At 40.0% G+C, this 15923-nt stretch overlaps 1 protein-coding gene across 2 annotated transcripts; it reads left to right on the top strand.

The window, feature by feature from the left end:
- The first annotated feature begins 307 nt into the window (after nucleotides 1-307).
- Nucleotides 308-9100, top strand: gpx7 (glutathione peroxidase 7). 2 transcript variants are annotated; one of them, XM_034146167.1, is made up of 3 exons: nucleotides 308-522; nucleotides 5456-5717; nucleotides 8592-9100. In XM_034146167.1, exons 1-3 carry the CDS (start codon nucleotides 391-393, stop codon nucleotides 8753-8755), a joined length of 558 nt encoding a protein of 185 aa, XP_034002058.1. In that variant the 5' UTR covers nucleotides 308-390; the 3' UTR covers nucleotides 8756-9100. The 2 variants fall into 2 exon arrangements, with proteins under 2 accessions (XP_034002058.1, XP_034002057.1); XM_034146166.1 differs by having other exon boundaries at nucleotides 428-810.
- The last annotated feature ends 6823 nt before the right edge of the window (nucleotides 9101-15923 follow it).

The following is a 15923-nucleotide window of genomic DNA, read 5'->3' on the forward strand; positions in this document are numbered from 1 at the left end:
AAGTATTAATTCAATATTTAAATTGTTGTAATTCACACAAACAAAAAATCACTGGAAAAAATCTATGTGGAGTGCATACTTTATTTACAAAAATTCCACCTTACATTGTAATGATATTTGTCATGATATTTGATAAAATGTTAGACTTTTTCTGACTTAAACAACAACAATTCTTTTTACAGTGTTACTGTACGGTTACGGCTGTTACTTCCTTGTGTAAACGATCCAATAAAAATCCTTCAACGAGTCTTTTATTTTGAAAGTCAGCCGGAAGCAGAGCAGGACGTGTTGTACTTCCGGTCTGTAACTTGACCACGGTCCCCAGCAGACAGACCCCTGCAACAGGAGTTTGGAGAAGTTGTTGTGTTGGCACTGCAGTTTGACTAAAATATGCTTCCCGGAGCGCTCGCCGTGCTGCTGACTCTTTTCAGCCTCACTGAGAGCAAACATAAAGACTTTTATACATTTAAAGTAGTCAACAGCAGGGGGAAGTTTGTCTCCCTGGAAAAATACCGGGGTTTGGTAAGTCTTGCTCTGAAAAGATCAATATTATATCGGTACTGTGTAAAGTCTTTGCTCTAATGCTCTCTCTGCATGTCAACCGGTTGCGTTAATGAATGTTGCATGGGAATGTTTTCTTTATTTTTCCCACTAAGCATTTCTTTATTAGATACTAACACACTGCTTCAGCGGATCAGTCTGACTATCCTGCTCGGGATGTCCCATCATGTAGCCCCGCTAGCCTACGTGGCAACAGGCCTGCAGAGCACCTGCAGCTGCAGAGCTCCACACAGCTTTCATTCACTCCAGGTACGGATTAGTACACCGGATCATCTCTAATGATCTCCCTACAATGAAGTGATGTATTACACTGCCTGTCACTACTGTGGATTTTTTAATTTAGACTGTCTGATTCATCAAATGATACAAAACATACGGGGTACACAAATGAGAGCAAATAAATCATACAAATATTGACATAATAATTTGTGGGAAGCATAGTATTTACATCTCTTATAACTAAGGATCAATAAATGTTTGTCTTATCTAATTGTATAGGAAATTACTATATCTTCTATCTGAGTTTATTTTAAACTCATATGAAAAACTTCTAAATGAAAAATTGTACATGAATGAAAATGAAAACATATACTAGAGGGTGATGAACAATGTGTCAACAAATAGTGAAAGTATACTTTGCATATTATTCCCAAACTAATGTGACACAAAATTCTGCCCCTGGGTGCAAACGTGCTACAAGGGCCAAAAACATTTCCATTTGGAGTAACGCACTGCAGCTTCAGAAACGATGCAAATATAAAAACACAAACATCAAGATAAGATGAGGTAAAATAGATCTTTATTAATCCCCTTGGTGAAATGCAGGAGTTTAAAGCAGCAACAGAGTGAAAAACAGGACACTACAGATTCACAGGAGGTTAAAAAAAGGTAATACAAAAATGAAAAATACATTATATAGTAACAGTTAAAACAAGATATCAAAACAAGGTAAAACGTTGATGATTTCAACGAACATATATACACATTTCGGAGTTCGTATTGTTAGATATATTTACATGTAAGTATGCAGATATGACTGCAGGTCAAAGTCATTTGTCATCAAGCGTTGAGGACACTAAATGCACTCTACAAACGAAACACTGCAAATCAAATAACGCTGCATGGGGCTCTTTGCACCTGTCGGCCACCATACTTATTAATATAAAGAATTATTTCATAATACATCAATGAATACAAAATAAATAAATAAAACAGGAGGGAAGAAGATTAACGGTGAAAAACTTGAAGGTTTACCCTGCCCAATGTCCCCAGTTAAATTAACTGATACTTACAGATTCTCACAATTACCATACCTAGGAACTTATACTGTATTTCAAATAATAGCAGTGGTGGAAGAAGTACTCAGATTTTATACCAAAACAAAAGAAGAACATTCAAAAAATTACACTCTTACAAGTATGAGTCCTGCATTTAAAAATCCTATTAAGAAAGTAAAAGTACAAAAGTATTGGCATCAAAATATACTCAAGAATAGTATCAAAAGTGAAAGTACACAGTCAGATATATTTAATTACTCTTATTGATACACTATTGTGTCTATCACAGGTGAATCTAATTTTAAGTACTTTATATACTGCTACTGCATATCTATACCGATACTGATATGTCAATGTGTACTTATTTGTTTATTTTTATTTTTGTATTAGGTAGTTATCTGAACCTGTAAGGTGACAAGATAAATGTAGTGGAGTAAAAAATACAATATTGGCTTCCAAAATGTAGTGGAATAGAAGTATAAGGTAGCATTAAAAGGAAAATAATCAGAGTAAGTACCTCAAAATTATACTTATACGTAAGAACAATACTTGAGTAAATGAACCTAATTAAATTCCAACACAGATACATAGTGTCAGTGGCGTTTTTATATGTACAAAACTGGTGAGGCACGAACAACTTAGATGTGTATAAGCTTCTGGTGCTTTTTTATACACGTAAACAAATAGCTGTAGGCTATCCATGGTTCCGATAGAGGGGGCGAGAAGCCGTGAATGAAGAACACGGAGCAACACTGTCAGCGCATACATTTACGTACACAGCGTGGGGATGTCATATTGTAATGCACCTTAGTACATGGAGTAAAGGGCACCATCACAAAGCAATACTTAACAATAACAACAAGCGTAATGCTTCAGCATTAAAACACCATAGACTGTAAATATAAGATAAACACAGACACTCATCACCGAGGTCACAATATCAATCGATCCAGCCTATAGGCAAAACACAGAAGATCAACAAAAGATATGACATAAAATGAACTTACCAAAGCTGAAGTAGATGGTCAACTTCATTCATTTTCTTTCCGTTTTACTGATTTGAATCGCTATACGCTGCTCTCTCTCGTCTCCTCTTCACAACTAACCTTTTCGCGGACACGTACTTACAGCCAATCAGCTCTGAATTATGAGATGACGTTTTGGTGGGGTTGCCAGCACTTTTCCCCACTGGTGATTATTTTTTTGCCGCACACATTGAATACAAAAAGACTCTGAGTATGTGCAGTGTAGTTTTTACAGCACCCATTCATTTTGACAGCAGAGAGAGGGGCTAGATCAGAGCTTGCCCCACATCGCTCAACACGGCTCAATACGGCTCAATACGGCTCAATAGGCACACTGTAGACACTAATAAGAAGATCGCAGACTAAAACAGCAATGTACAGACAAATCAGATGACTAAACATGATCTTAAAATATATTTTAAGATATATTTTCTTTGCATATTTTTGGAATTATTATTTTAATTACTTTCTGCTGACACTAGGTGGGGCTGTGCCTTCCCCTAATGACGAGTCACCACTGCATAGTGTGTACTTTTGTTGTTTTTGTTGATAGTTTTGGTTGTGTATATTATATTCTGTGTAATGCACATAACTTCATGAGGATATTCATGATAACACTAGATGTCAGCACTAGATGATGGGATGATCAAACTGTCAGTCTGTAGTCCAAATAAAATAATGCATGTGCTTGCTTTTACAGATCGGAGCTGCTCTTGTGATTGACTGTAAGCTGAAGCATGGAGCTGAAACATGTGACACTTATTAACCTGCACTAACACACTCAACTGTTTCTATACTGTGTGCACAGGTCCACTCATGACACTTCACTGTTAAGCCCCTGTGACAGATATATTATCAGAATCTGCTTTTGTGTAAATGGGCTTACATAGACAAAGAAAGATGAATATGTTTTATAAAATAAGCAAAAAATAGTGCTATTATGAAAACAATTTTTAAGACTATTTAAAAAAAAAAAAAAAAAGACAATATTTACACAAAATATAAATATACAAAAACGTAGCAGTAAAATAATAAAATGTAAATATGACCATACTATATTCCAAATTGGAAAGCTACAGACCATAAAAGAGGTTGTGTTGAGCAGAAATGTTTGCATGATTGATGGTAAGGGAAATTCGCAACAAGCACAATAGGGCCAGTCTAATAATATATGAATATTGTAGACTATAAAAAGAGTGCGTGTGTAACATGTACGTGATGATACTTTATAGCGCTCAGGAGTCTAACATTTCTTATGGCATGTTGGAAAAAACTAAATTATACAGTCTTGGTCCGCACAAAGCAGTTTGATATAAAATAGAATATATACTTTGTATTTCTTTGCACTTATGTGACATAAACACAAGCTAACAAAACTAACACATGATGTGAGCATGTTCTGCACACCTGAGGCCTGTACTATGAAGCCGGATTTTCGCTTAGCCGGCTGACTTCAGGGAAAACTCGGGCTTTCCGGTCCTACGACGCTGGTTCTCTTTTTTAGCGGGCTAGATCTCCATGGTAACTTATGCTGAGCGGCTAACCTCCTCGGGAGGAGGTTAGGTTGCAGGCTAAGAGATCAACTCAGTGAAAAGCACCGCCTGCTGACCAATCAGAGCTCCGTGTGCGGAGTTTAAAGCTATCAAGTCATATTACAGGATAGAGGAAATACAGAAAAACTGCCGTTGCAGGAAAGACGGCCGGCAAAAATCAACTGACTGTGTGAACGTGAAAATTAATAGAATATCCCCTCCCATCTTCAGAGCAATCTGACTATTATAACATTAGCGTTAAGAAAGCTTACTTAAATATGTGCCACAACATAAGTAACCGGATCAAAGTAACATTACGTACAGTCCGCGGCACTGTGAGTGCAGACGTCGATGTGTCCCATTATCATTCATATCATATCACATCATAATGTATCATATATTTCCTTATCTGAGTCAGCTTCTTGAGCCGTATCTGGCCGTGCAACACTCACAGTGTCACATACTGTATGCAGAAGTATTATTTTAAGCAACACATTAAGTTGACGAAACACTCGAGTCAAATGTAATTAAAGTCAGATCCACTCGTGTCTTAGACGGGGCAGTGATTTCATAAACCTGTTAATGTACGCATTCAAACACTTTTTCTTTTACCAGCTGTATTCACCTTGCAGGTGCAGCTATGTGGCTTTTATCTTGGATAAAGTGTTTAAGTCATGGATGTTTAAAGTTTAACTTCTTCATATTTGACTAATATTAAAGTTCACTTTTCATTCAGGAAGTATGACGCTGCGCTGTCAGTACGCTTGTCCATGTTTGAGATTGGTGGAATGCTCCAGATACCACCCCTTTCATGTGAACGCGCACCTAACTAGATAGGACACGGCTGGCTTGAGCGATCCACTTGATAACCAGCGTCGTAGTACAGCTTAGCCAGAGCGCGTATGTTTTGGATTGGGCCAACCGGCTAACTCAAACATATCCAGGTTAGGTTAAACCAGCTTCGTAGTACAGGCCTCTGCTCTCTTTTAAGTTTGTAATCAGCTGTATGTTTGTTATTTTGTGACAAGACTGTTACTGTTTCTTGTTACTGTGGCGTTAGGTGTCCCTGGTGGTGAATGTAGCCAGTGAATGTGGCTTCACTGAGGAACACTACAAAGACCTGCAGCAGATCCAGAGGGACTATGGGCCGTATCACTTCAATGTTCTGGCCTTCCCCTGCAACCAGTTTGGGCAGCAGGAGCCCGGGAGCGACAAGGACATTGACAGCTTCGTGCGCAGAGTCTACGGAGTCTCCTTCCCCTTGTTCAGTAAGATAGCTGTTGTCGGAACCGGAGCCAACAATGTCTACAAATATCTCGTCGGTGAGTGAGATGTGCTGTGAGTTTGTTCTTGCATCACATGTATATATTTTCTTTACTTAGCAGCTGAGCCTGAAAGAAAACCAGGTTTATAATAACAGTGGAACCCAGGGCCGGACTGGGACAATAAGTCAGGCCGGGAATTATACACCCAGCCAGGCCACTACCAGTTTTTTTGTGCCATTTTGCTGGATTTATTTGTGAATATTTACAGCGTTGCTGCCCATAGTGATAGTAGTTTGTTGCAGGTCTCCCTTGAAAAAGAGATCAATGATCTCAATGGGATACAACCTGGATAAATAAAGGTTTGAAATGAAATGAAATTAGTTTAAATCTACTACCCAATAAGGGCATGCCCCGGTAAGATATTTTTTTTAAAGTTTGGAGTGCAATTTTGAGGGGGAAATAAAGAGACTAGATCTATGGAAACACCCATATGAAACAGAACTGTATACATTTAAATTATCATAAAATCATAAGAACATGGCCATAACCAATAACATACCATATCCAATATAAATCTTTTTAAAAAAGTTGTTTATTTATTTGTTTTTGGTTCATTTATAGGCTAGTTGTGAGTGTGTCTGGGATCCTGAACCAGCCTCACCTGTCTCCCTTCTCTCCCCCCTGCTCCTTTCCCCCCTGCTCCTCTTTGAGGCAGCAGCAAAGACTAGTTTTAGTTCTCAACAAGTTTTAAAAGTGTTACCTTTTTTCACCTATTTAACATTTGTTTCTTTTTATTCATGCATATTTTACTAATCACTCCCCCCTCAAATGGAAATATGTGTTTACATAAATGGTGACCAAACCGTTTGAGACCCACTGAGATAACTTAGACTAAGTTAACTATCTAAACACTCAGAGAGTCCTTTACCTCACCTGAGCTGTAGTTATCAGTCTCTCAGTCTGACAGCAGAGGACTCTCCCTCCACCTTGTTGTTGAAACAGCTCCTTATATCTGTTAGAGCAGCTAGCTAACCAGATGCTAACAACAAAAATACAAGTAACCGGTGCGCTCTCTCTCTCTCTCTCTCTCTCTCTCTCTCTCTCTCTCTCTCTCTCTCTCTCTCTCTCTCTCTCTCTCTCTCGCTCGCTCGTGCCATACATACACACACCCTCCCGAGCTTGAATGACACACAGAGACCAATCGAGGGCTTTGATTTATGATCGGTATGAAAGTGGCCATGTCGGCAGGCCACATCATAGACAGACAGTCACCCTGTGTGAAGCAGACCCACATTTGCGCAGCATTGCGTTCACAATACATACAAAAATAATAATAATCGCCAGGCCAGCAGGCCAGTTAAAGGTGGGGTAGGTAAGTTTGAGAAACCGGCTCGAGATACACTTTTTGTTATATTCCATGGAATGCTCTTAACATCCCGATAACAATGAATATCTTGCTTTGACAAAAAATCCATAAAAAAACGTCATCTGTGGAAGCCGTAATACTGTAAAAAGGTCTACCTGCCTGTCAGCCTTCCATCTGTGCACAAACTTATCTCGTGCCCTCATTGGTCATGTGCGCGTTCGTGTGTGTTGGAGGAGGGGCTCTATAAGGAAGTGGCAGATTTTCTCCGGTTGTGTATTTTCAAATTATAGCGATCTCGAGCCGGTTTCTCAAACTTACCTACCACACCTTTAAAGGTCCCATGTCATGGCCATTTCTACTGATCATAATTCCATTGTTGAGGTATACTAAAATACATTTAGATTCAATTTTCAATTTTCAACATTCAATTTTCCAAACTCACATTGGTTTCTCATACAGCATCTCTGTATAGTATGTGTATTCACTCTCTGTCCTAAACGGTTTGTTGGAGCTCCTGCCCCCCCCCCCCCCTCCCTGTGAGCCCAGTGGCCGTCTGCCAGACAGCGAGACACAGCGAAACCCAGCCTGAAACACACACACATCCGCAGCCTGGCTGGGAGTTTGTGTGTGTGCCCAGGCTGAGTTCCGCGGTGTCTCGCTGTCTCGCTGACCCCACACCAGTGAGCCAGCTCACAGTGTCCCACTCCTCGCAGCAGCGAGCCTCGCAACGTCCTGCCGAGTGTGTGTGTGTGTGTGAGGAAGTCCGCGGATTGGTCCAAACGTAACGGCTCAGCATTTTTAAAAAGATATTACACAAGTTTTGCAATGTTTACCACAGGAGAGGGTTTTATTTGTCCGACCTGGAAAATAACGATCAACGAGAGGAATCACATGTATGACACAGCATTAAAAGTACTAAGATAGAGAGAACTAAGTAATATAGACAGGTGCAGGAATGAGTCCTAAAACCCAGAAATGATTTAGCATTTTACAACTTCTGGTTCCCTCTTCTCGAAGTGAACGTCTTTTTGAATGTGTTCATGGCTTAGAGGCCTGAAATAAGGTCTGTGGTTAACACAAGCTTAACAACATAAAGTACTGGAGTTATAGCCCACTCATGAATGTACATATGTGTCACAAAAACTATAACTGCTTACAAGTGACTAAATAAACTGATGAAACGTGGATGTATAGCGTTGGAGGTGACCGTGACGTGGAGCTTATCTTGCTGATCGAAACTTGTGATGTATCATAAACGTGTGTTAGCCACATAGCTTATTATCCTTGCTATGCTAACTTTCGGGTCAGCATTACAAATACATCATCACTGCACCACTCTATATAAGCAAAGAATAACAGGGAGGAAAGAAGACAAACAAAACATGTCAGACAGAAAAAGAGACAGGAAGTAAAACAATTATAATTAGAGGAGATTAAGAAGAGGAAGAAATAAGTACATCAAAATAAAAGGAAGTGGTCAAATCTGCCAATAGAAGCTTTGTTGAAATGTGTAAAAAAGGACAAGAGAAATCTGTTAAAATTGTGAATGCTTTTATTCATTGCAGAGTCTTCTGAAATGGAGCCTGACTGGAATTTCTGGAAGTATCTTATTGATGTCGACGGCAAAGTGGTGGATGCATGGGGACCAAAAGTTTCCGTACGAGAAATCCGACCTAAAATAGCTGAAATGGTGCGACAGATAATCCTAAAGAAGAAGGAAGAGCTTTAGCCATCTGTCACATGACCCTTTAGTGTGTGGGTTAGATTTACATGCGTTGGTACATGAACCAAAGAGATATTTTGCTGGTAGATTTGGACCTTCTTTGAATATTCCATTATATCCAAGTAACATAGCCAAAGCAAATTGTACATGCCTTCTGAAGGCACTGCTGAAACACCACTATGTTTTTATATTTAATGTCAAATTTCATATCAGATGGATGATATTTAAAGCTGCAGCCTTAAGCCAAATCACTTCTATCCTTTCTGTTAGACATGTTGATAATGTTTTAGATTTTGTATTCATTCTGATTTGTTGAATAAACTTAAACTGTGATGAGTGAAACCTTGCTATTGTCACTATGTTATATTGAACGGAAATGTTCAAAACACAAATATTTGGCACTTTTCTTAATGAAAAACAGACCTCTTAGAGAAGAAGCCAAATGCAGAGTCTGAGGCAGGATGGTTTTATACAAATACTTTATTAAACCTATTATATGAACCATGCAAAACAGGATTTTTTCAAGGTTCAAGGTTCAAGGTTCTTTATTGTCAATCTGACATAGCTACAGAGTAATTATGCAGTTGAAAATCTTATGTCACAGGCTTCTCCAACAATGCAACATAATAACATAACATAATAACAATAAGAGCAAGAGCAATACAAAAATAATAATAGTTATAAAAATGAAATAAAGTTATGATGTGGAATAGTGCAGTATGAGTCTATATACAAGTTATTGGAATGATATATATATATTAGGTATTAGATACATACTACTGAGTAGCAGTTGAATGTTTGAAGTTGTTTCAACAGTTCAATTTTTTAACAGTCTCACTGCCCGCGGGAAGAAACTGTCTCCGAATCTTCTTGTCCTTGCCAGGATGCTGCGGTAACGTCTGCCAGACGGCAACAGAAAGAACAGTTTGTGGCTGGGGTGATGGGGGTCTTTGATAATCCGTAGTGATTTCTTCCTGAGCCGCTGGGAGTAAAGGTCCTCCATGGATGGCAGCTCCGTCCTGGTGATGTGCTGTGCAGTTTTCACCACCCTCTGTAAAGCCTTACGATCGAGGTCGGTGCAGCTGCCGTACCAGGCCGTCATGCTGCCAGTGAGGATACTCTCTATCGTGCACCTGTAGAAGTTGCAGAGTATCCTGGAATCCATTTTGAACCTCCTCAACCTGCGGAGGAAGAAGAGCCGCTGTCGAGCTTTCTTAGTGATGGTGGTGGTGTGAAGAGACCATGTCAGGTCCTCAGTGATGTGGACCCCAAGGAACCTGAAGCTTTTGACTCTCTCCACCGTAGTCCCATTGATGGCGATGGGGGCGTGTCCCTCTCCCTGCTGCTTCCTGTAGTCCACAATCAGCTCCTTTGTTTTGCTGATGTTGAGATGGAGGTTGTTCTCCTGGCACCAAGATGTCAGGTTTTCGACCTCCTCTCTGTACGCCGTCTCGTCATCGTCTGTGATCTGGCCGATGACGGTCGTGTCATCAGCAAACTTCACGATGGTGTTGGAGCTGTGTGTGGCCACGCAGTCGTGGGTGAACAGGGAGTAGAGGAGAGGGCTGAGCACGCAGCCTTGAGGGGCACCGGTGTTGAGAATCAGGGTGGAGGATGTGATATTTCCCACCCGCACTGCCTGGGGTCTGCCCGTCAGGAAGTTCAGGATCCAGTCGCAGAGGGCGCTGTTGAGTCCGAGGTCTCTGAGCTTGATGGCCAGCTTGGAGGGCACAATGGTGTTGAATGCTGAACTGTAGTCAATGAACAGCATTCTCACATATGTGTTCCTCTTCTTCGGGTCCAGGTGTGAGAGGGCAGTGTGGAGGGTGAGGGCTATGGCGTCGTCTGTGGACCTGTTTGCTCTGTAGGCAAACTGCAGGGGGTCCAGAGATTCAGGGAGGGAGGAGGTGATGAATAATTTGACTAACCGCTCAAAGCACTTCATTATGATGGAGGTGAGTGCTACTGGGCGGTAGTCGTTGGGGCAGGTGATGATTGTCTTTTTGGGGACAGGAATGATGGTGGAGTGTTTAAGACATGTGGGGACTACAGACTGCAGCAGGGACCTGTTGAAGATGTCTGTGAACACCTCTGCCAGCTGAACTGCACACACCCTGAGAACACGGCCAGGGATGCCATCAGGTCCAGGAGCCTTGTGTGGGTTAACCCTTTTAAAGGATTTACACACATCTGCCCTATTTAAAACAAAAGGGCAGTGTAGCTCCTGGTCCCTCTGTACCTCCACAGCCTGGCTGCTCTCAAAGCGTGCAAAAAAACTGTTTAGCTCATCTGGGAGAGATGCGCACGCAGACACTCCCGCAGCACCCCCCGCTGCTCCTTTGTAGTCAGTCATTGTCCTTAGTCCCGCCCACATATTCCTAGTGTTACAGCCTTTGAAGTCAGATTCCACCTTCTCTTTGTACTGTCTCTTTGCATTTTTTATTGCTCTCCGGAGATCATACCTAGACTTCCTGTACTCCTCCAAATCTCCCGCTTCATGTCATTCATTCAGTCTCTGTTCAGTTTGATCCAGTCGTCACGTTTGAGTTAATCATACATATCCCAGTCTGCATGAACTCATCACCTCTGTTCAAACTTTAAACCTAATTTATAAATCCCAAAGGTATTACTGTTTCCTCAAAGCACTGGCCAACCAGAAGAAAGTGTGAGGTGTTCAATTATAGACTAAGGGGACAGGATGGTTTAGTAATAATTATTGTACTACACTGATATGCAGTTATACTTGGAGTAACGCATGGATACTCACTGTATACAGTTCTGGCACGGACGCTCACCATACCAGAGACAATAATGAATGTATACTCACTAGTAAACACAGGAAAGGAATCGTCATCAAGTGGTAAAAGCTGTGGCAAATATTTACTGAGAATTAGGATGTGGTTTATCTGCTACCTGTTCTTCCTTTAAGAAAGAGTGAGAGTTCCTCTTTTTAGACTTTTAAGTTGGGGATGACAGTCGCCACAATTAAACTGCTTGAAGCATAGAGCCACTTTTTACTTAGAACCAAAATAAACTTTGGCTGTGTAGATTTTTTGTATAAAGACCTTATACATATGTGGCCTATGGTGGTATATGGCATTGGTTAAAGTTTCAGACATACACATAAAACTCATCTTTGACTTAATGTTTTCTTTTAAGTAGACCCTGATACTGTATATTTATTTCCTTTCTGAAATACGTACATTCATTTTATTTTATGTAAAATAACCACACTGCTTTATTTGTGCAGTCCACACAGGCTACATTATGTCAAAACTATTTTTGAATTCATGCAAAAGTATGAGGAACTTCATATGAGTCACAGTAAAATAAGCTCCTGGGAACTCAGTTGATGTTAGGGGCTCGCACACGATTTTGCTGTCAAAGACAAACGTTGAAAGTGCATTGTGAAAGACATGCTAGATTCAGGTTAAAACATTCCCAAAAATAATTTATATTATTAACAGAATGTGAAGAGGAATCAGTGTTTGTTGTTAGGTCAAAGATATTTATATTTTATGTTGTAGTTATATCTACTGAAATTAGCATGTTTAATGACTAGTTGCGGCCCTTTGACGCGTTAGCAAGGGGCTGCCGTGGGGCCGTGACAAAGTTTGTTTTGTTTTGTTTCTGTGACTTTGGATTTAGTCAAAAACACTAAACCAACATACCTTTCCACGGAGTATAGCCCTCGGTTAACGTTAATGCCACAGTAATTTCACTTAGAGTAGTAATCTAAAGCTAAGTAAAAACACTATGGCTTGTAAAATTATCCAAACGGACACACTATAGACGTTAGCCAGCAACATTAAAGGGGCCCTATTGTGCTAATTCTCAGGTTCACATTTCATTTTTTTTTGTGCCTCTACTGTGACATGTTTACATGCTTTTATTTTCAAAAAGGTGTTTATTTTTCTCATAAACATAAAAACATATTACACAGTTCAGAACAGGCAAAACCCAATAAAGCACAAAAGGACACCTATAAGGCTAAACACCCTTAACAAAACAATGCAGAAGAGCTTGTGTGATTCTCTTTATTTTAAAATGATATTGTTGGGAAAACGTTTTTTCAGTGCTCATCAAATAGAGAAGTTATCCCCATTTTTCAAATCTTACTTTTAAAAGGGAAAAATAGATATTGGTATATTGAGGTAGATATGGTATTTAGTTAACCTCTTAAGCACGGCGATCCCCCCATTGGACCCCTCCCACTGTTTTTTTTTTAGACAATGTCTCAGGGCTTCTTAACATTTATGAAACTATTAATGTGTAGCACCAGATTAACGGAAAGAATCTCAGCTAACTGAAGATATGAACCATTTTTAGCTAAAAGAAACACAAGAGTAATACCAAGCCTTTGAATTAGCATTTTGCGAAAAAATGCTAACTAATGCTAACGGACTTTTGCACAGCACTCACTCTCAAAACGCCCTTATCGTAACTGCATAAACAAGATATCCGATTAAAGCTGAGACTCCACAGATTCCATACATGTAGTATCATCACTGTACGACCCCGAATTTGCGGAGCTTTCAGCCAGAAAAGAGAAAGTAAACAACATCCTGTTTAAAAAATATTACAATAATTACATCTTACCTTTTTTGATTTGTGATCAAAAGTTGTGTTCAACGGAATAAAAACGCCGCTCAAGCTTAATCCAATGTCTCTGTGTCACGTAGAATTTTTTACTGATAATCCATCATCATATTTATGGCAATAAACTGGGTATAAAGTTTTGCAGTCAAGGCTTGTACTTTCAGATATGCTTCGTTTGCTTCTCTATTACCTCCGCAATGGTAATGTTTACGTGGATTTGGGAACTGCCCATCGGATTCTATTGGATCTAATGGTTAAGAAAAAGGTGTAAATCACTCAAATCGACCAATGGGTTCCATAGATATGGTCCTGCGTAAAGTATAAAGTATGACAGCCAGCAGCAGACCCATTACGCAGCAGACTCTACGCCATGTTTAGTACGTAAACAACAGGAATTGCAGCAGGACCCAGAGCGCACAGAGCGGACAGCAGATAACGGAGCAGATTACAAGATTGGCGTTTAGGACTTTTTCTATACTTTGACTTTTGTCAAATAATGGCTTGCAGGAAAGAGATGCTTACTACTTTACAGGCAATGGAAATGGTGACTAATGCTGACAGCGATGCAGATATGTTACCCGTTGATTCTGAGTCAGATGACGAGGATCTCCTGCAGCCAGAACGGCACCCGGAGCGTTGAACTTGTGACTCTGATGATGAAATTCCACCACGGGAAAGGTATGTAATCTCTCTGTTTTTATCTATTACTTATTTATTTGGTGTACGATTATTCATATAGTAAATAAAAGCGTCTGCTAAATGTAATGTAATGTAATGTACGCTCAAAATGGCATGTTTGGCAGGAAGAGGGATTATTTACAAAAATAGTGTTTCTTGTCTGTTACATTTACTAAAAGTATAGGCCAGTGTTCATCTATAGTCACTAAATGTATTGCATTCACACACTCAAAATGGCATGTTTACTGCCTAGGAAACAGGAATTACAGGAATTAATCTAAACTCTTTGTTTTTCCACATTTGTTTTCATAGTGATGGAGATGAGGATGAAATGGCTTCAACATTGTCTACTTTCACCCAGCCCACACCTGCCTCACCCTCACATTCCTCAACTTATTATAATTTTCTCAGGCCTCGTCACCGTTCACAACCGATGGGACTACTGGAGGAAGAAATGGCCATATAACTTCCAGGCTGGTGTGTGGCAGACTAAGACTGTTCCCGTTCCTGACGCTGTGTTGGACTACAACCGAAACATGGGCGGCGTGGATGTGTCTGACGCTTTGATCGGGTACTACAGCGTTCTCCACAAAACGATGAAATGGTACAAGACTTTTTTTTTACCATTTTATGGACATTGCAGTTGTGAACAGATTCCTTCTCCACAAGGAGCTGTACAAGATGAAGAGTGACCCCAGCAGGACAAAGCCACACACACAGAAGAATTTCAGGGAGCAGCTTGCTGCAGAAATGTTGGAATATGTTGAAGGCTCTGCACCTCCACCACCCCCCCCCCCCCCACCACTCACATGCGGGCCCATGTTTTATGGGAAAGATGTCCATATCAGGAAGTACTGCAGGAACTGCCATGATGCTGGCAAAAAGAGGGTGAAGACACCTTGGCACTGCGTGAAGTGCCAGGTCCCTCTGTGCTTGAATATCAAAAATAATTGTTACCAGGAGTGGCATGCCAAAATATTGTAACATTCAGGAGGTAAGTATAAAGTTTTACATTCAGGAGGTAAGTATAAAGTCTACCTATCTAGAGTGTGGTTTTATTGTATAGTATGTTTGTAAAATGTTTGAAATAAATCTGTAAAATGTTTGAAATAAATCTGCTCCAATTGGAGTCAAACTTCATTTTGTATGTTTTTTTTTACAACAGTTGTATTCGGATGGAATGAATACCTATAGTGATAATTCAAAGTAATAAAATGATTTTTACAGTGAAAAAGGTCAAATGGAACTGATGGTTCCCAAATTACCCAGAGGTGAGTCCACCTGGACTTTATTTTTCTAAACCTCTCTAAAAAGGTCAAATGTCACTTTCCTAAAGCTTTTAGTCTACTAACCCATCATTCAAGGGTGGTTTTCACTATAAGTAATGGGTTTTTTTTAGGCGGAGATAGAATTTACATGTTTTTACTATGTTCCATATAAATTTACTTTAAAGACTTTAAAGATCTATATTGATTCTGACACTTCTACATCCAACTCACAGATGTAACCTTGCTTTGAGAAAAAAGATGATTAATTTACCCCTTTTAGAAGTGAAGATATAGTCTTTGTTGTGTTAGTGGCATTTTCGAGCCTGAAACCTGAAAAACAGGCTCAGGGCTTAACAGGTTAAGACCTGTCCCATTGCTGAGCTCCGTGACAACTGTGTGTTTCCAGCTGTCTTCTGTCACTCAGAATAAGATGCTTGAATGCCTTTTGACAAATATACAAGATGTTCAACTGTTGACTATAATTAGACAAATAACTGTCAGTGAGAGACGCCCCGGTGAGAGCGTGTTGTGTTTGGTTTTCTCTGTGACCTAACACATTGTAAAATGCACGTATGGAGTTCACCGTTACCCAAACAGACTCACATAAAAAGGAAGTAGAGAAGGGGACC

Source organism: Trematomus bernacchii, unplaced genomic scaffold (assembly GCF_902827165.1).
Source record: "Trematomus bernacchii unplaced genomic scaffold, fTreBer1.1, whole genome shotgun sequence".
NCBI lineage: Eukaryota > Metazoa > Chordata > Actinopteri > Perciformes > Nototheniidae > Trematomus > Trematomus bernacchii.